Source organism: Protopterus annectens, chromosome 4.part0, assembly GCF_019279795.1.
Source record: "Protopterus annectens isolate FY-2018-M chromosome 4.part0, PAN1.0, whole genome shotgun sequence".
Lineage (NCBI taxonomy): Eukaryota > Metazoa > Chordata > Ceratodontiformes > Protopteridae > Protopterus > Protopterus annectens.
The window spans coordinates 1218970200-1218990750 of NC_056733.1; the positions used below are offsets into that span (position 1 = coordinate 1218970200).

Genomic DNA, 20551 nt, shown 5'->3' on the forward strand with positions numbered 1-20551 from the left:
TGCAGGACCATCCTGGCTGGGGCTTTGGATCTTAGAAGCAGGGCTCGGACTTGATCTTGTAATGTTTGTATCCTTTCGGTAGGAAGGAAGATCCGCATTAATTTTGAGTCCATCTCTGCTCCTATGAATCTTATGCGCTGAGAAGGCAGCAAGACAGACTTTGACCAGTTGAATGTAATTCCCAGGGAAGCACCCAAGGAGATGGTGGCTTGTAGGTTCTCTAGTAGTAGATGCCTGGTGGTGGCAGTCAGGAGCCAGTCGTCCAGATAGGGAAACACTTGGAATCCGAGACTCCTCAGGTGAGCAGTCACTACTGCCAAACACTTGGTGAACACCCTGGGGGCTGTGGTGAGACCAAAGGGCAGTGCACAAAATTGGAAATGACTGTCTCCCAGGCTGAAGCGCAGATACCTCCTGGACGCCTGATGTATCGGTATGTGATAATAGGCGTCCTTGAGATCTATGGAGCACATCCAAACATCTTTCTCCAACAATGGGAGAATGGATTGTAAAGTGACCATTCGGAATTTGGACTTCATGACGGACTGGTTTAGTTTGCTGAGATCCAAAATGGGTCTCAGGTCCCCTGTCTTTTTTGGCACTAAAAAGAACCTTGAGTAATTTCGGATCCGATCTGGTCTGTGGGGACCGGTTGGATGACTCCTTTTTCTAGCAGCTTTGAAGCTTCTGCGGCTGCAATTTCCCTTTGACTGGGTGGTGGGTCCGGGATTTTTGGACGGTGGGGGTGGGCGTGTGAAGGGAATGGTGTAACCTCCGGCAATAATCCGAAGCACCCATCTGTCCTGAGTAATAGACTCCCAGGCTTTTAGGTGCTTGGCAAAACGGCACCCGACTGGCTCCGGAGCAGCACAGCCGGGCAATCCCTCATGGAGTGTGGGAGGCTGAAGAGCCACGAAAGGACTTGCGGTCTCCAGTGTTGCGGGGGCCTCTGCCGCCTCTGGGACGGCGTCTCCCAGAAAAATTTCCCCCTCCTCTGCCTCTGGAAGGGAAATCTTCCTGCTGTTGAGGAAAGAATTTCTGTGATTTGCGGAACCACATCTTCCCTCCTCTTTTGGCCTTGGGATAAGGCCGAAAGGGAGTGGAAAATCGTGCTCCTACGGCAGATAAAGTCGTTCCCTCCTGCTCACAGCGGGTAAGAGTGTCTTTCACCTTGGGTCCAAACAAAGAGGACCCATCAAAGGGAGCGTCGGCAAAGGAAGACTTGAAGGCCTCCGCGAAATGACACAAACGGAGCCAGGCTTGTCTTCGTAGAGCCACGCCTGTGCCTGCCGCTCTGCCCAGCCCTTCGGCCGCATATGAAATGAGCCTCATGGACGAGTTAGAAATCGAGGTAAGGATAGCCAACTGAGAGCCAACCGACTGGGCTAGCTGCTCAGGTAGGTTACCTGAGAGGGAGTCTGAGAGCTCCTTGACCAGATCCCTCTGTAGTCTGGTGAAATGTGCCAAATAATTCAGGGACCTCAGAGTAAAGGCCGCTGAAGTCAGGGTGCGCTTCCGTGCGGTCCATGCTCCTAGACTCCTTATTAGGAGGATGGACAGACGTTGAAGCCTCTGCCACGTCCTGCTGGGTAGCAGATGCCACCACCATGGCATCTACAGCCACGCCTTTCGTTAAGAACTCCTTCTCGGGTGGGGCAGACAAAAATTTGTTAGGGCGAGAAGGCACTGGTTCCACAGTATCTGGATGTTCCCACGCCCTCCGACAAACCAAATTTAGGAGCTCGTCGAAGGGCGGAGACACCCAGGAGGCGGAGGGCTGAGCCCCGAAGGCCTTGAACACCGACTCATCAGCGGAGGGGGATTTGGAATTTCAGCCGCCTCGTTGCTTGAGGATCTCTAGAATGTCTGCAAATGAGACATCATCCGAGGACGACTTTGGGGACCCCTCCGCATCATCAAGATCAGTGTCCGATGTAAGAGACTCATCGGGGGAGTCTACGTGCTTCCTCTTGCACGATCTCTTCCTTGGGGGCTCCTCCGAAGACAACTCCGAAGACCCTCAGGAGGAGGGAACCCCAGTGGGGTAACCTCAGGCCCCGGTCTCCGCTGCCTAGAGACAGGGGAACTGCCAATGACCCAGTCTCCATGCCCAGGAAGGTGCCGGTAAAGCCGTAGCGATGGCCAAAGAAGATTTGGGCAAGGCACTCCTCATAGCTCTGAAGGCCGGACCCCAGAATCCTGGGAGGGTCCAGTCTCGAGCCATGATAGCAGACGGAAGTCCCGCGCGGCACCGAGAGGGAGGCTTGGAACCGACTGCATTGGTCCCGAAACGTCACCCCCGGGCCCGGCCGAAGAAGTCCGTGTGCTAAACTCGGACCCGAAGGCCGGGGTTGGAGTAAGGGTCGGAGCCGACCCTAGGATCTCCACTGACTCCATCAGCACCTGCTCCGACGGAGCCGAAGCGGTCAGAGAAGGAATGGCAATGGAATGGGCTATCGGCTCCGAAGCCAATTGGGTCGGAGCCGAAACAAATTTCTGAAAGACTGGGGACTGGAAAAGTCTTTGGAGTACCCTCTCTATGTCCGAATCTGACATCCTTGATGACCTGGAAGAGACCGAACGGGTCAGAGTAGGCCTCTCCAACGGCTCCAAGGGACTAGGGGACCGGCTCCGAATCGACTCGATAATTATCGGCGCCGAAGGAGTGTCCAAACCAATTTCCATCGGTGCCGAAGAGGGCTTCGGCGCCGAGGAGGAAGTGTCTGAGCGGACAACCTTCATCGGCTCCAAGATCAGTGGAGCCGATGAAGATGACCCGCCTCTCGAGGCCCCAGCCGTCGGCTCCGAACCCAGAGGAGTCGAGGCTGGAGGCATCGAGGCAGACCGTTCCGCCCTCGGCTCCGAAGTCCGTGGAGCCGAAGGAGAAGCCTGCCTATGTCTTTTGGCGGTCGGTTCCGACGGGCTGGTCGGAGCCGACGCCCTTTTCTTCTTTGCAGGAGGAGAGGAAGCTAAAGCCTCTTCAAATGAGGGTTTAATAAGGCCTTTTAAAATAAGTTTATTTTTCCTCTCTTGGAGGACCCTCGAGGAAAACGCGTGGCACACGCTACAGGACTCCTGCAAATGTTTGGTGCCCAAACAGTACACACAGAGAGAATGGTCATCTGTTATTTACATTTTGAAACTGCACTTAGTGCACTTCTTAAAACCTGAAGGCCTAGGAGCCTGTGACATTATGGCAACCAATTTAGCGAACTAGCAAAAACCAAACACACTAACTATCACAGAAAAATTTCTTTTTTTTTTTTTTTTTTTTTTTAACCAAAGGCTGTCACAAATAGACAAAAATAACTAAAGGGATCCAAGAGCCCCTAAATAAAACGGGACTTGAACAACAACGGACTGACAGGGGAAGGCCCTTCAACTCAAAGGGGACCTCTAGTCAGAAAATACGCAATCACCACACAAATATTTAACAGAAAATAGTCACTCATACACAAAAACACGAGATAGCTGTTAAAACAGCTTTTTGTTGAAAATTTAGGAAATTCCTGACAGGAAAGTAAGTGAAGAAAACACTACTTAGCTCAGCCAGCTCGAGACCACATCTTTGCTTGTTAGCGGCAAACGAGATCTGGGGGACTGGTAGTGGTGCATCCTGGGATATAGTAAGCTCAGCCAATAAGAGACTTCGTTCTTTGGCATAAGCGTGCCGAGTCGGAGCCGAGGATCGGCTCCGAACCCATCAGTCAGAATGTAGGCGAGATAGGATCACATAACATTTAAAGTTTTAAAATGTACAAACAGGTTTCTGGTACCAAGACGATATTGGAACCATAACGTAGGGAGAAAGGAAACCTAAGGATTGAGTTAAACTGTAGGAGAGGGTGGAGTTATCTTAAAAACAATAACTTGGATGCTTTTAAAATGACAAAAATGGGAAAACTAAGGTAGCACTTCACCATAAACAGCAGCATAACTACCAGATGCCAAAAAAGAACAGAATCCAGAGAAAGCGGCTTAGTAACATCACCGTAAATCATAAGAGGAACATTCTGCAGCTATGCTTTTATAACATTTTTCAGGGCTTACACGCAAAGAGTTTTCCACAGTTACCCACTCATTTAATTCAAAACTCTGTAAACAGCACTTGCCTTGCACCATAAAATGATTTAGACATTCATTTAAAATATTTTATGTATAGCATAACTGTTATGATGACAGTAAACAAAGCCTGAAAATTAAGTTCAACTCCCATGTGCCCCCCGTACAATGAGGGACTCCAAAGCAAGCCACTCACATTCCGTTTGCTACCAGGCTACCTATAAACAGAAATACAAGTCCAATGGGATAACAGTCAAACAACTGAAACAAATAATCAAGCTTACTGTAAGTGTTTCATCTAACAGTTGCCGAAAGTGCTCCTTCTTTTTCTTGGAAAGTGCTTCAATGTGTTCATTGAAGAGTTTTTCTTTTTCTTCTCGGTCTAATAATGATGCAGACTCCCAGCGGTGATCCTTCCGAAGACTCCGTCTAGTATCTGACCAAGAAACATCTGACGACCGTACCTACAAAAAAAAAAAAAAAAAAAAAAAAAAAGGTTTACACAAGAAATGCAACATTTACATAATGCTGATTTCATTAGCAGTATAACCAATGGAAGAGAAAGCAAATAACCTGCATAACAGGCATTTACAGCTCCATACTATTAGTTAAGCCTTCTAAACATCCAATTGCTGTCTGCTACACTGCAAACCTTAATAATTAGTAAATAGATTAAGATTTTTTTTTAATTACACCAAGACTTTCACCAACCTGTAAACAGTACAGTTGTGCAGGGTACTCAGTAATAAATTAATTCCATTTGTTTTTGCTACTTTATGTATTATACTAGCTCATGGTCATTTCTATCAGCCTAAACATCTTGGCAATAAATACATACTTTTGTTCGCAATGATCAGCTAAAGCCACTAGGTGGCAGCAGAAGCATAATTACCAAAGAATTTGCAAGGCATAAATCTTTGATTAAAGAATCTTTAAGGATTTACGGACACCATCACAGGAAGGCAGTCACTCACCCACCACACTGCAACTGCTGCTGTCAGCGCACACACACTTGTGCATGGCCTCCATTTTAAGGAATAATTATAACTTTAATAATCCTCTCTGGAGCTTTTAAAATGAACTCCTGGAGTTGGATTCTCACCCTGTACAGTAAACAGCATATTCATCTTAGCAGGCTCAACCAGTGGCAGTTTCAATACATGCAATAAAGTATACCTCCCCAGCCTGTAACAGCTTGCTGAAATTTTACTTGCCTGCGTTTACTACACGAGGGTGAGTGGCATGCACCAGGAATTCATTTTACTTGTAAACACGTTTTATTATTATTTTTAAAGGTGTAACATTCAAAGCTTTGTCTTATGAAGGTAGTTATTACCACAGATAAGTGGCACCTATCCTTATGAAACCTGATAACTGAAGGTTGTGCCTTGTTATACTGACAGAACTGTAAAAAGCAAGTCTGCCCAAGGTAACTAAGTAGAACCGAATCAGGAACCCCCACAAAGGACTTCCATAATGCTTCCCTGCTTATAGCCCTGCGGTTCTTTTTTTAGCACATTGTGCTCTCTTTCTTGGCTAAGAGAATGAGGTAATCCAATACAAAGGAATATCATCAAAGTGCATGTGATGGCCAGTCCTGTCATGGGAAGGAAGGAAAGAAATAGCAAGGAAATGGCTGACTGCCATGGACCCAGACAGGGGAATGGAATGGAGATTAAGTGCAACCAAGGCCAGACCTACTGTTATGGTCAGATATAGATTTTACATCTGGTATGAAAAGGGCCTTGGCATCCAGCAGGACGGAATCTCCAGCCATCTCCACTGTGTGGTTCCAGCTGGATAAACAGTACTCTGATCACATCATCATCATCAAAGGAAGCGTGCGCCCTGAAATACCTCACTTGCATCATTTGGTAAAACGGTTTATATTAGTCCAAGTGGCTGCTGCGAAAATGTCAACGAATGGATGCATGCCTGAGGAAGGTGGCTGTCACCAGATACCAGTGGAGTGGACATCCTGCTGATATGTTAACTGGAAGTCTATCTGGATAGGGTGAACCTGGACACTTGTACAACTTTCCACTGCAGAGCAAAGGGGTCCAACTACTGGTCTGACTTTCTAAAGTGTACTGATCCCATATTTAAAAATCAAAGTACTCTGTGAACATCCAAGCAATGCAACAAGTATTCCCTTCTGTTCTGATATTTTGGAAAAAGACTTGGCAGCCTCCTTCAGCATTAAGGAGGTGGGTGTGTGTGAAGAGTCACCTTGCCTTTGTGAAAGATTAAGTGTCACTTGAAAGAGACCTTGCAGGTCAGACACTCTTCTGGTTGATGTAACTGTGACAAGAAACACGTTCTTGGACAGAAACTTCTGATCAGCTGAAGTAACTAGTTCAAAGGGCACTAGGGTTAAACCTTTCACCATAAAGCAAAGGCCCAAAGAAGGCAGAGAATTTCAGACTGGGGATCTTAAATATAAGATATCTTTGAGGAAGGCTTTGCTAATTTTGGCTGCTGCCAAAGATACTAAAATCATGCCCCACTTGAAAACTGGAGATATTTGCCAGGTGTACATTTTGGTGGGAATAACTTGGTCCTTGCTCATATTACTTAGACAAGTACTTCAGAATACACTGAAGGGAGAATGCTGTTGCTCTGTGCGCCTTAGATATTCTCCCAGTTCACACATCACCTTCATGTTTCTGTACAGGAGTTCCTTATGGGTTTCAGAAAGTTGACAAAAGTCTCCCTAACTTTGTTTAAGGATGAGTGACACTTGTCAATGGGTCAAATGTTAAGTCTCTGAATGGGATTAGCCTGTATGGCCTCTCCAGTATATATGAGGATACTATCATAAATCAGATTTGTGCTGGCTAACAAGGAGGCCAGCATGACCATCCTATAAATGTGCAGTATAGCTTTCTGAATCAATCAAAGGATGAGAGAAAAAGAGTGCATATATAAAGACAAATTTCCAAACATTTTTTCATTAAATCATCCCTGACTGAGGCACTGGGACTTAAGAATATAAGCTTCCACTATTTTGAATCTAACAGTAAAAAGAATAGGTCGATTTCCAGTTGCATTCACACATGAAACATCCTGTTTGCTACAGATAGGTTCAGTGACACGTAAACAAGGTATGAGTCGACTGTTTCAATAACCATTTGTGGGGGAGGAAGGAGGTCCTGCTTAGTCTGTCTACCAGCACATTTGATTCCCCTGAAATGTGAAATACAACAAGGAACAGGCTGCATGAACCCCAAGGCCCAGATCCATAGTGTGATAGCTTCTCTGCAAAGAGGGAAGAAATAGGTTCCTCACTCTGCTCGCTCCTGGACTACACCATGGAAACTGTGTACTTGTCAGCAGATTCTCTGACAAAAAAAAAAAAAAAAAGAACACCTGAAGGGACACAGGAGAACCACCCTGAACACCAAAACATTGACAGCATCTGGCACTCCTAAGCGGATCAGGAACTCTGTGATGTCCTGCCATAGAAATGACTCCTCTTCCACTACAGGGCAGGCATGCCAGTGGGGAATAAGTGTGAAGTCTGTGAATTCAGGAAAGGACTCTCTACAAACAAATTTAGAGTATGGAGTTACCATTGCAAATTTTGTACTCAAAAAACAGGCTTGTTTGTGAATCACCAACAGTTGAAAATCAGTGTGCGACTGCCAGGCTTTTTTTCCCCTCCTGAAAGGTCAATCTGCCAGTGTACCAGTGATTTTCCCTTTCCCTGTAATGGTGTGACCTTAGAGTTATTATATACAAGTACTCCCTCACCTGCAAAAAACATTTTCTGTTTGGTTATCATGTTTCAGAATGCAATTTGCATTCCTGAGTTCTGATCTTTTGAGAGTTTATCACAATCGAGTCAGTGTCTTGTCATGGAGCCACTGCATGCATCAGAACACTAACTTGACTGTGTAAGAAAGCATCTCTTAATGTTGTTACCCCTGGGACTTAGCAGATTACTGCACAGGCCTCATGTAGGTATACATGTGGCAACATAACAATGATGCCTACCATACATCCCAGGACTTTGAATACACACCTAGCTGTGCTAGCCTGAGTCAACATAAATGACCAGCCAATAGCAAGGAAGTAATTTTCTTGTGGCCCACAAATGTTCTGTAATGTTGTTATCAAAAATACACCCTAACAAAATTATCTGCCGAGATGAAGCAAGCTGCAACTTGGGTAGACAGTAATGCCCACAAACCAGAAGTCTAGTCAGAAACCCAGCATGGTCAGCTAACAGTTCCTTGGAATGTATAGCCAGGAAGAAAAATCACCTATGCAATGAAAGCTTGATTTCTTGTAGACATCTGGTTAGCTGCTACTTCTACCATGCTCTTGGTAAACCTCAGGGATGTGGTGCAACCTGAAGATCAAGTAGCAGAATTGACAGCGACTGCCTACTCCTACATAGAAAGTGTAGGACCCTCTACAATTCCTAAGCAAACCTTAGGTAGAGGTAGGTATCATGTAGACTTAAAACACCAAATTCAATTTCTCTTCGTAAGCAAGGTATGACTATTTGTGCACAGACCATGCAAAATCATTGTTCATAGGTTGATACTACGCTATCTGCCCAAGGGCATTTACAAGCCTAGCCAGAGTGTGTTTGGCTTTCGCCACCCTTCTTAGATTAGTTGACTGTGCCTCTGTATAGTAGGTCACAGAAGATAGACCATTTAAGGTTAGTTTACCGTGCCTCTGTCTAGCAGTGACACAGAAGAGATCCCAGGGGTAAATTTACAATCTCCCATCCAAATGTCAAAATTCTTCTTGAAGAGGGTCACTGAGGGGCTCTGTCTGACATGGATTGGGATTTTGTTCCAGAGTGAGGGGAGCCTCTGGGATATGAATCTGTCCCTCCAACATGTTCTATTTATTTCTGTGCTGAGGTTCAAGTCACTGGAGTGTGTAGTTCTGATGGATTTGGATTTCTTGAGGTGGAGCATGTCCATTAATTCTGGGCTGGACATGGCTTTATACGTCAGGCACAGATCGCCTCTGAGTAGGCAGTAAGCAACTGAGTAGAGCTGGAGTTTCTTTAGCCTAACTGCGTAGGGCATCTGAGTCCCTTGATCCTCTTGGTGAGATACTTTTGGGGTCTTTCTAGTTGTAGCAGGTGTCGGGTAAGATACATCCCAAATGGGGCACTGTATTCAATTATGGGCCTGACGAGTAGAGGGGCACGATGACCTCTCTTGATCTAGATGTGAACCCCTTCGTGATAAGGTGGGCTATATAGAATGTCTTTCTAACCACTTTGGCAATATGATTGTCAAAGGAGAGATTGCAATCTACTTGGGTCCCCAAATCCCTAATTACTTCTTCCGTACTTAATGGATTACCACCTATGTGGTAATTTGTGGGCACTTTGTTTTTCCCAAAGGGGATGACTATGCACTTTTTGGCATTTAGCTTTAGGCCATGGCTCTGGCACCAGTTATCCATCTCTGTGAGACCTTTTTGGAGGATGCTTGTGTCAGCCGGTGAGTCGATTATGGCCCCCAGTTTGTAGTCATCTGCAAACTTTGTCAGCCATAGTCCTCCTGTGTTAGCCTGTACCTCAGAGAAATATATACCGAACAAGAGAGGTCCCAGGACTGAGCCTTGTGGGACACCACTTGTAACTGGTTTAGAGTCTGACATGGCACCTGCAATTCTGACCATGTGGGTTCTATCCCTAAGCCAGTTTGCAACCCATCTTGTGACATAGGGGTTGATATTTAAGCTGGTGAGTTTATTTATGATGCCCGAGTGGGGTATTGTGTCGAAGGCTTTTGCAAGGTCAAGGTAGGCTGTGTGGACTACCTTCCCTTCGTTTATGGCCTTGGTGACCATTTCAAAGAAATTTATCAGGTTCAAGAGGCAAGATCTGCCCTTAAAGCCGAACTGGGTAGGATCCAGTGTTTGGAGGTTCCCAATGTCTTTGTTTATGAGTTCCATGATGATACGCTCCATAGCTTTGCAGACTAGGCTAGTTAGGCTTATAGGGCGATAGTTTCCGGGGTCCGTTGTGGCGCCACCTTTATGGAGTGGGACCAATGTTGCTGTACGCCATTCTTTGGGTACATATCCTGTTGTAACGCTGAGACTGAACAGTGATTTTAAGTGAGGGTTCAGTTCTTCTTGGAGCTCGTGTAAAACGCAGCCCGGGACACCGTCTGGTGCCACTGATGCTGTGTTTTTTGCTTTGGAGAGGGCAGCTCTCACCTGTGCATCTGTGATGTCAGGGAGGCTACACTCTGTTGGGATAGTCATTTCCTCATTTGGGGGGGAGAAGTTTGCACTGAACCTGTCTGCCAGGATGTTGGCAATGTCTGTGGGTTCAGTGTATTTTTTGTCATTTTGCACTAACTTAGAGCATATCTGGGAGTTTCCACCCAGGTTTCTGACATAACTAAAGAAAGCCTTGCGATTATCTTTAGCGTCTTGTGCAATTTTTCTTTCGAAGCTAGCCTTAGATGATTTTATGAGGGATCGTAGTTTCTTGCTAGTACTGATCAGAGTTGCCTTCCCTTTCAGGGATTTTGCTCTAGCATGTAGTAGTTTCCTCCTTCTGTTGTACAGCTTATTTATAACTGGGGTCCACCAGACATGTCTCCTGCCATTGGAGGAGTGTGTCTTGGTTCTATATGGGATAGCACGATCCATGCATTCCTGTAGGTATCCATAGAATGCATTTGTAAAGGATTCTGCGGTTTGGGCCGTATTTTCCACTAGCCCTGGGGCTTTGAAGGATTCCACCTCGGTTTTGAGAAGTGGGAAGTTTGCTTTTGAGAAGTTTTTGACCGTGGTTTCCTTTGCTGGGGTGTGGGGACGGGATATGGATGTCCATAGTGATTAATTTAGGGTCAGATCTTACCAATGAGGGGTATACCTCTGGCATGGAACCAGAGTCCCCATGTTGGTGATGATCAGGTCCAATATGTTTTCCCCTCTTGTGGGAGTGGTGACCAGTTGTTCCATAGCATTTGAGTTTATAAATTCTAGAAACCGTTGGGCTAGGGTGTTGGGGCTTGAGTAGTGCTCCCAGTCTATGTTTGGGTAGTTAAAGTCACCCAATATAATGGTGTTTGGAGAGACCTTCGTATTCTCCAGTGTCTTCAGGAAAGCCGAGTGGGGTTCCTGAGTTTGGGAGGGTGGTCTGTAGCAGGCTACAAACTGGAAGGCAGTTTTGCCCACTGTTAGTTGCACATGGATGGTCTCAGATGCTTCGTGCAGTGCCACTAGCCTGGAGGTATGGGTATCTTTGATGAATATGGATACTCCCCCTCCTCTTGTGGTTCGGTCCGAGTTTTGGGGCCGAAAAGCATGGTATGAGGTATAGCCTGGTTGTGCTGGGGTGCTCTCGGGAGCCTTGAACCAGGTTTCTGTTACTGCACAGAATTCGATATTCTCCATACTGAGGAGAGCCTCGAGTGCGTGCATCTTGAGGTTTAGACTTCTGGCGTTGAGAAGCATTACCCTTAAGTTTCTTTTTCCTTGTGTTGTCTAAGGAGGTGGGTTTGTCTTTTGAGCCTTGCCTAAAAAAGGCACTATGGGGGTGGCAAGAGCCTTGGCCAGTATTCGAAAACCCAGGGATGACAGGTGCAAGCCGTCCCTAGCGAAGCAACGTGGCTTGTCAAGCATGTCATCCCAGGCTGATAGACACTGTATCCCCTTTGAGTGACACCAATACTTTAGCCAATTGTTGAAATTGATCATTTTGTCTTTATACTGTGGTATCATTCTTGGTGAGGGTAAGATGCTACTCAAGATTAGGGTCATACCGTCCTGGGCCACATGATCAGAGAGCTCCTCTATGTCTCTTTTCATGTAATCCAGGGAGGTACTTCTCAGGTCATTCACACCAGCATGGACAATGACGGAGTCATATTTGTACTTGCTTTGCAGTGACCTGAGTGCTTGTGTTATGTGGCGGATCCTGGCACCAGACAGGCAGCTTACAGTGACCTTCTCCTTGTTCAGCCTGGTGAGAGGGACGTCAGTGTGTCTGACAAGAGTCACCTATTACAAGTGTATTAGGTGTGTTGTTTAGCCTTAAGGGCTGTGACTGTGTGGCACACTGACTTTGTGAACTATGTGATACGTGGGTATTGTTGTGGGGTAACAGTTGCTTGGATGTCTGCTTTGAAGGTCTCTGTTGCTTGGGCAGATTTTTATTTAGAGCCTCCGAGTATGTTTTTGTGTGTTTATGTGTTTGGCTTGCTGTTGCGATAGGTCTATGTGAGACTGGATTTGTGGTGTGTGTGATTACCTTCTCCTCCAGACTGACCGTGCCAGTACTATGTTGAGAGAGCTCAGCCTCCAGTTTGGCTATATAGTTACATCTCTCACATACATTTGAGCTTGTTGGGAAGAGGAGAGGGTGGTCTGTGTACATAAGTTGTAACATTGCCTCAAGATTCTCATATTTACCAGCTGCACTGGAGAGTAAACCTGAAACTGACTTTTGGACATGCCAGAATAGTATAAGGAATTACTTTTTGACTTGATTAAAAAGGACCAATAGGGAGCCAAGTACTTAAAGGGAGTACAAGAGGGTGTAGTGCTTTAGTTTATTAGTGCTTACTTACAAGACACTTATCCTAGCTACTGCTGGGTTTTAGAGGGAAAATAGAGTGCTTACTTTCAGATTTGGAACAGTTCTAAGGGAAAAAGTGAAGAGCAGACTTTGTGGAGCCAGGAATAGTTTAAACCTGATTAAGCGGTGCTGCCCGATGCTGCGCTATGCGCAAAAGAGGGTTTTAAGAGAGGGGGATCAAGGAGTTTGGAATTGATCCAAAATGGCCAATAAAACTACAGTTTCTAGGCAGTAACCACTCCCACAGGGGTAGGCAGGCTGTTCATTTAGGTCTCAGAGATCCGCAATGAGGTTGATGTCTGAGGTAATTTCTGGCACCAAAATAAAACTCAGACAATAGTCTTTTTCTTTCTGGTCTGGTGAAATATATTGGATGACACTCTTGGTAGGGAGCGTCAAGACTTTCTACCCTACCTGTACCATTAGATGGGGTGGGACACAGGGAAGTGTCTTCTGTTATAAATGTAATTTGATGAGGGAGATTCTATAACCTGTGGATATTACTGCTTCTAGTGCACCCACCCAGATAATTTGCCTTTTGGTCACATGGACTGCCAACTTTACCCTGGACTACACCTAGAGTGCAGTAGCCAAGGTAGACTGCAGGACTGTTAGCATTCACCAATTGTCTGTAGCCTCATGACTGAAAATGGTAACCCTTGACTCTGTGGGTTGCTTCTCACTAGTGAGAATGGTGTGGGTCCCTACTGGAACCACATCCAAATACTGGCTCTTCTGTATTTTAGGAAACACTTGCTGTAGTGGTTGAACTCTGAATGAGGTAGCTTGGGTCTTAATCATTTTTTTCACCTCTCCATATAAAAAGTCCTCAGTCAAAAGGCTCATTTAATCCGTTAGGTCTCCCCTGAAAGAAAGCCATGTATGCCAAACAAGTATAATACAGTACAGTGTTTAGAAAGCAAAGGTTTATTTCTTTAGCCTGTTCATCACAGCAAACACACTATCCAGCAATGGATGGCAGAGTTCAAGTGGAAGACCACCTGAGAGCTGCAGCATTCGAGCTAAGATCTGGCTTAGGAGTCTCCAACCAGAAAAACTAGCTCCAGAATCAAAATTGCATTTGAATTCCAAGGCAATGGCAGTGCTGTACCAGAGATGTCCCCAGCCAATCCTAGTGGCATCCTTTGCAATATTCACCAGTGTTAGGACTTTAACTACACAGTGTTAGGACTGTCATTACACAGAAACAGCATGCCTCTTGCAGCCTTCCCTGGACTCCAGAGATCAAGTTGGCAGTCTCCATTTACCTGCATCATACAGCTTACTTCTCTGAACGTGGGGTCCCCGGGATGGATGGGGGGGGGGGGGTTAAAACTCCGGGGAACACCAAATATTCTTTATCATTATCTGAGTTTGTGGTCCAAAAATCTTGCTTTGAGTACAAATGCCTGGATTTATCAAGAAGTATATAGAATCTTTTGTAAAGGACTCAGACTCAGATGAACAGAATGACATTTCCATGGCTTGCAGACCCACAAAAAGATGCATATTTGTTTGAATGGAGTCACCAGAAAATAAAAGTATGAACTTGTTTGGTATCTCAACTGGCAGGATTTGCAGAGTGGGCACTAAAGACCTATTGAATGACTGTACCACCCACCAGACCTGGCTCTAACATGACCTGTACCTGGGGTTGGTGATGCCAGGAGATGGTTAGCTACAGCTTGAAAGGCTACAGCTGGCAAACAGTGAATGCCAAAAATCAGTGTGAAAGTGAAATCTGATGTCAGAAGCAAGAGCATACTACTTTAATTTGCGAGTGGCCTACAACTGCTGCTGTGTAAGTGACACTAAATACTTCAATTATGATGGTACAGATTATTTTTTTCATCAAAGCCACTATATCTTGAGGCTAGGAACTGTCTATGCTCAGCTTGTTTGCATGTCACACAGCATCGGTCACTGCAGCGCAACTGTACAGTATAGACAGACAGATTAATTCAACAGTCTTTCCCTCATCCTTAATACTTTCCCGGTCAAAGAAATAATGCTAATGAGCTGAAACCTTTTAAACTACCAACAAAAAAAACCCCTCAGAAATATCCATCCACTGAGCTCCTCCTTGATAGAGCCTGAAAAGCCCCCCTTAGTAATAACAGTCTTCAACCTGGCTTTATGGACAGTTGGACAACCCTTGTTTCTCCGGCCAACCTTGTTGACTTGGGTCTCTTGAGGCAGTATACAATTGCCTCACGTACACAGACAACCCTCTACTAATAACTCACTCCAGTACAGAGTGAGAGATATGTACTTACACCAAGAACCTTGAATCCATGCTCTCTCACACTCAAAACAGTAACACGGAAGAGGTTGGCAACCTACCCACCACTACACATGCACACAGTACCACTACTCATACACAAAGTATGCATCTAACACAAAAATCAACATACATGGAGGTTCTCTCAAAAAACCTAGAGACACCAGAGTCCTCAAACACAAGACTGCTACAACTAACACAGTTCCTACAGCACCCACAATACATAGTAACACCAGTGTCTCACCTACCAAGCCCGTAAGGCGCAACACTCAAAAAACACATTTTCTAGTCATTGGAGACTCAACAGTGAGACACATGGTTGTCTCACTCACCAGGACAAGGAGAAAGTCACAGTCAGCTGTTTGGTGCCAGGATTCGTCAGATCATGCATGCACTCAGGTCTCTCAGCAACAAGAACCATTATGACTCTATCATAGTTCATACTGGAGTGAATGACCTGAGACGTACCTCACTGGACTTTATGAAGAGAGACATGATTGAGCTCTCTGAGTATGTGTCCAAGGCAGCTATGTCTCTAGCCTTGAGCACCATACTACCCTCACCTAGAATGATGCCACAGATTAAATAAAAAATGACTGATTTCAATAATCGGCTTAGTTTTTGGTGTTCATTCAAAGGGGATCCAGTTCCTGTCAGCCTGGGAAGCCATGGTTGACCAACCTTGCTGCTTTGCCAGAGATTGTTTGCACCTGGCACCTCTAGGCTTTCAGCTGCTGGCAAAGGCTCCTGCCTCCCCCACAGTGCTTTTTTAGGCAAGGCCTCGAAAACAAACTTACAGACGTGAAATTTGCCAATCATAACAAAATAAGGGTCATGCTACTAAACGTTAGGAGCTTAAACTAAAAACTGCACACCCTGGAAGCACTTCTATCACTGGAAGATGCAGATGTCTGTGCAGTCACAGAAACCTGGTTCAAGGCCTCAGACAGTACCCTGGCTTTGTCCCTTCCACACCTTCAGACAGCAAACTGAACATGTGAGAACCAAAGGAGGCGGTGTTTCTATCTACATTAGGGATAAATTCACTGGCTGTCTACTTAGAATGGACAACTCCATGGAGTTGCTCCAAGTTCAGTTTACGGTGGGCAAGACCCCCATTCAAATCATACCCAGTTATAGATCCACCTCCATGGGTCATGACATGCAAGAAGCCTACTTGACCAAACTGGAGACAATCCAATCATTGGAAACCACAAAAGTGCAAAGATAAAATACTAAAACAAAACCACGACACCAAGGTGCAAAGATAAAAAAACAAAACAAAACCACGACACCAAGGTGCAAATATAAAAAAACCAAAACAAAACCACGACACCAAGTGCAAAGATAAAAAATCCAAACATTACCAAACACTCTGGTTATGGGGAATTTCAATTATCCCACCATCAACTGGGAAACATACACCAGCTATAACTTGCTAGCACAAAGTTCCTTGACTTTGTTAACTCAAATGCCCTGGAACAAATTGTTCATACACCGACAAAAGGAACAAACATACTAGATCTGGTCATCACTAACATGTCAAACAGATGCACTACCGCAACTGTCAGACCCTCATTAGTTAAATATGACCACAAATCAGTCACCTTTGAGCTGACACTAACATCAGAACTTACAATGGGCAAAATCAAACTAAAAAACTTCAACAAGGTAAACTATACCCTCCTAGGTGAAGATAAAAAAAAATGCATTCAAAGCCCCATCCCTCAGATGGAAGTGGTAATTACACTAAAGCTTACACTACAGCCCTGTACAATCACTTGCATAAGTGTATAGACTCATCTGTGCCAGAAAGAATCAAAGCCAGAGCCCCAAGTAAAAACAAGATGCCATGGTGGACATCCAGCATCAGCAAACTTTACAATAAACACAAAGTTGCTGTCCAAGAAAACGAAGGCGAGACCCCAACAATGGAAAAGCGTCCTCCTCAGCCTCAACAAGCAAATAAGACAACTTGTCAAATACACTAAGAGCTTTTTTGAGAAAAAACTTAGCGAGCACAGCCAAGGATAACCATAAGGCCTTTTAAAAGGTAAGACTGAAGTATGTGCAGAACTAGTGACCAATGGTATCACACACACACCACACAGAGATAGCAAACAGACTAGCAGATAGGTTTGTTGAAAATTTCACTCCCTTATTCCCTCCAAACCTATTACAAACCTTAACCCCACACCGCAAATCTGAAGGACAGGTCATGAAAGCCTTGTCCAAGGCGCAAAAAAAAAAACACAGCCTCTATGGGACCAGATGGCATCCCAGGCTGTCTTCTAAACAGGCTAAAAGATGAACTAGCATCACTATTAAGTACCCTTTTCACTCATAGCCTAACTACAGGCTTTGTTCCTGTGGAATGGAGAAAAGCAACAGTTATTCCCCTCCACAAAAGTGGTGTAGCAACAGACCTGGGGAATTACAGACCCATAATCCTGACCAGCCTCATCTGTAAGGCCATGGAATTTATCATTATGGACCTCATAAATAAAGGCATAGGTGCCCTCCAAACCCTGGATCCTGCCCAATTTGGCTTCGCCAAGGGCAGATCCTGCCTTTTAAATCTGGTGGATATTTACAAAAATGTGACCAGGGACACTGATGAGGATAAATCTGCGCATACAGCATACCCTGACTTGATAAAGCCTTCGACACAATCTCACACACTGACATTACCAATAAGCCTAGCAAACTGAATATAAAACCCTGAGTTGTAAGATCGGTTGCCAACTGGCTTACAAACAGGACAAACACTATCAAAGTGGGTGACTCCACATCAACCAGCAGACCTGTTACCAGTGGGGTGCCACAAGGGTCAATGCTGGGGCCCCTACTGTTTGGTATACAAGTTCAGATCAAAACTAAGGTGTTGTGGCTGACCAAGTGTGCAGACGACTGCAAACTGGGTGCAATTACTAAATCCCGAAATGATGTCCGTATACTTCAGGAGGGTCTTACGCAAACCAACAACTGCTGTCTTAGTCATGGTCTCAAAATGAATGAAAAGAAATGCATCACCATTCCCTTTGGCACAAGCAATGTCTTTCACACTATCAAAACAACAATGCGCTAAGTACCCATGAAGTGGTAAGAGACCTGGGATCACAAGCTGACTGCGATCTTAACTTCGACCACCATGTGTTTATTGTAATAAGGAAGGCTTTATACGTACGACACTTGATTAGTAAAAGCATCACCTCAAGAGCAAAAAAGGTTATAACCTCTCTATCTTCAGCACTAATCCAGCCCATAATTGAGTATAACTTTTAGTTATGTACTCACCATAACTTCAGATGTTTGGGATCCATCTCGCCTACATTCTGACTGATGGGTTCGGAGCCGATCCTCGGCTCCGACTCGGCACGCTTATGCCAAAGAGCGAAGTCTCTTATTGGCTGAGCTTACTATATCCCAGGATGCACCACTACTAGTCCCCCAGATCTAGTTTGTCCGCATACATGCACACACGCATGCACTGCTTATATAACATTGACAGATGATACAAGATAAAAACAGTAGAACCCAAACCGTTCAATCTCTTCTGATCTCCAAGGCAGGGGGAAGGAGGGTGGGTATTAGGAATGTAGGCGAGATGGATCCCAAACATCTGAAGTTATGGTGAGTACATAACTAAAAGATGTTATGTGATCCTATCTCGCCTACATTCTGACTGATGGGACAGCGTCCCTAGCACCTAAATCCTGGGTGGCTCACTGGAAAACACTCCTGAGTACCGTGGAACCAAATGATGCTCGTCCTTTAGATGCCACATCCAATTTATAGTGGGAAATGAAAGTGTGCGGGTTGGACCAAGTAGCCGCAGCACAAATTTCAGAAATAGCGAGCTTGGAATGGAATGCAATAGAGGTAGCCATAGCTCTAGTAGAGTGAGCTTTGACAGATGTTGTAAGTTGCTTATTTGAAGAGGAATAAGCTTGAGTTATGCAATCTCTGATCCATTTGGCAATAGTAGCTTTAGTGATGGTTTTACCCAGTTTATTATCTGAAAAGGACACAAACAATTGATCTGTTTTCCGAATTTGCTGAGTCCTATCTAGATAGAAGCGCAATTGCCTGTGAACATCCAATGTATGGAAGGTGTATTCCGCTTTGTTTGAAAATTTTGGAAAGAAAACTGGTAGCTCTAAAGATTGTTGGAGACAGAGATTAGAGCAAACTTTTGGGACAAAAGATGGATTAGGTCTAAGTGATACTCTATCCTTGTGAAAAATCAAGTACGGTGGTTTGATAGATAGGGCTTGAAGTTCTGAAACTCTTCTTGCAGAGGTAATTGCAATTAAGAAGGCAGTTTTCCAAGACAGATATTTCAACTCACATGTAGCAGCTGGTTCAAAGGGGGAAGATGTTAAGGCACGTACCAAATCAAGATCCCACGGAGGCGCAGGATGAAAAACTGGGGGTCTTAAAAGCACAGCACCTTTCATGAAAGTTTTACATAATCTGCTGCTCATCAACGGTGGGTCTGTGGAATCGTGAAATTTGGAGATAGCTGCTAGTTGGACTTTAATAGTAGAGACTGAAGATCCTTGATTAAACAAGGATGTTAAAAATTTCAAGACCTCTGGTATCGGGGCAGTAATAGGGTCTAATCCTCTGAGTTGAGCCCAGATAGCAAACCTCTTCCACTTACTGTGATACAACTTCTTAGTGGTGGGTTTGTGGGCTGAAGATAAAATGTGAATAACTTCCGGGTCCAAGGTGTGATTTCTGACTATAGTCGGAAGTGGAGGAGCCAAGCTGTTAATTTCAGAGTGTGAAGGGACTGGTGCTGTTGTCCCGACTGATGAACCAGAAGGTCCGGAATTAGGTCCAAGAACCAAGGACCGTCCAGAGTACATTTCTGTAGGTAGGGGAACCATACTTGACGAGGCCAGTACGGAGCAATTAGAATCATTGTGGACACCAATTGGGAAGCTTTCTGGATGACTTTGGGGAGGAGTGGAATCGGAGGAAAAGCATAAAGCAGTCCTGTTGGCCAAGGTTGGACTAGAGCATCCGTAGCTGTCTCCCCTTGACGCGGGGTCAAGGAAAAGAACCTTTTGCACCGTGTTCGTGGTGTTGCAAACAGGTCGCAGCACGGAATCCCCCATCTTTTGAAAATCTGAGCTGCTACTGTTTCGTTCAGAGACCACTCGTGAGGAGAGAGAATAGTCCTGCTCAGTCTGTCTGCCAATACATTGGATTTGCCTGGAATGTGGGTCGCTACCAGGAAGCGCTTGGTAGCCACTGCCCATTCCCACACCCTCATGGCCTCTCTGCAAAGGGGGTAAGATCTGGTCCCTCCTTGTTTGTTTAGATACCAGACCACCGACATGTTGTCTGTGTGGATGGCGATAATGCCTTGAGGGAGAAACTTGTGGAGGGCTTGTAAGGACAGAAGTACAGCCCTCATTTCCAACACATTGATATGGAGAGATGTTTCGTTGGGAAGCCAAGAACCTTGAACTGACCTGCCCAGACAACGCCCCCCCCACCCCGTCTGGGAGGCATCCGTAGTCAAGGTGGCCACCGGAGGGTATAACAAAGGGTCTTCCCTGATTCAGATTGGATGGCAGAAGCCACCAGCGGAGGTCCCGTTTGCACGTTTCTGTAATCAGTAT

At 45.2% G+C, this 20551-nt stretch overlaps 1 protein-coding gene across 1 annotated transcript in view; it reads right to left on the minus strand.

Annotated features, from left to right (window-relative positions):
• Positions 1 to 20551, minus strand: part of TCERG1 (transcription elongation regulator 1) — a 2274660-nt gene that overhangs the window by 343683 nt on the left and 1910426 nt on the right. The window contains exon 16 of the mRNA XM_044069876.1: positions 4347 to 4526. Within this exon, the coding sequence (XP_043925811.1) occupies positions 4347 to 4526 (180 nt within the window). The remainder of the gene's footprint in view (positions 1 to 4346; positions 4527 to 20551) is intronic.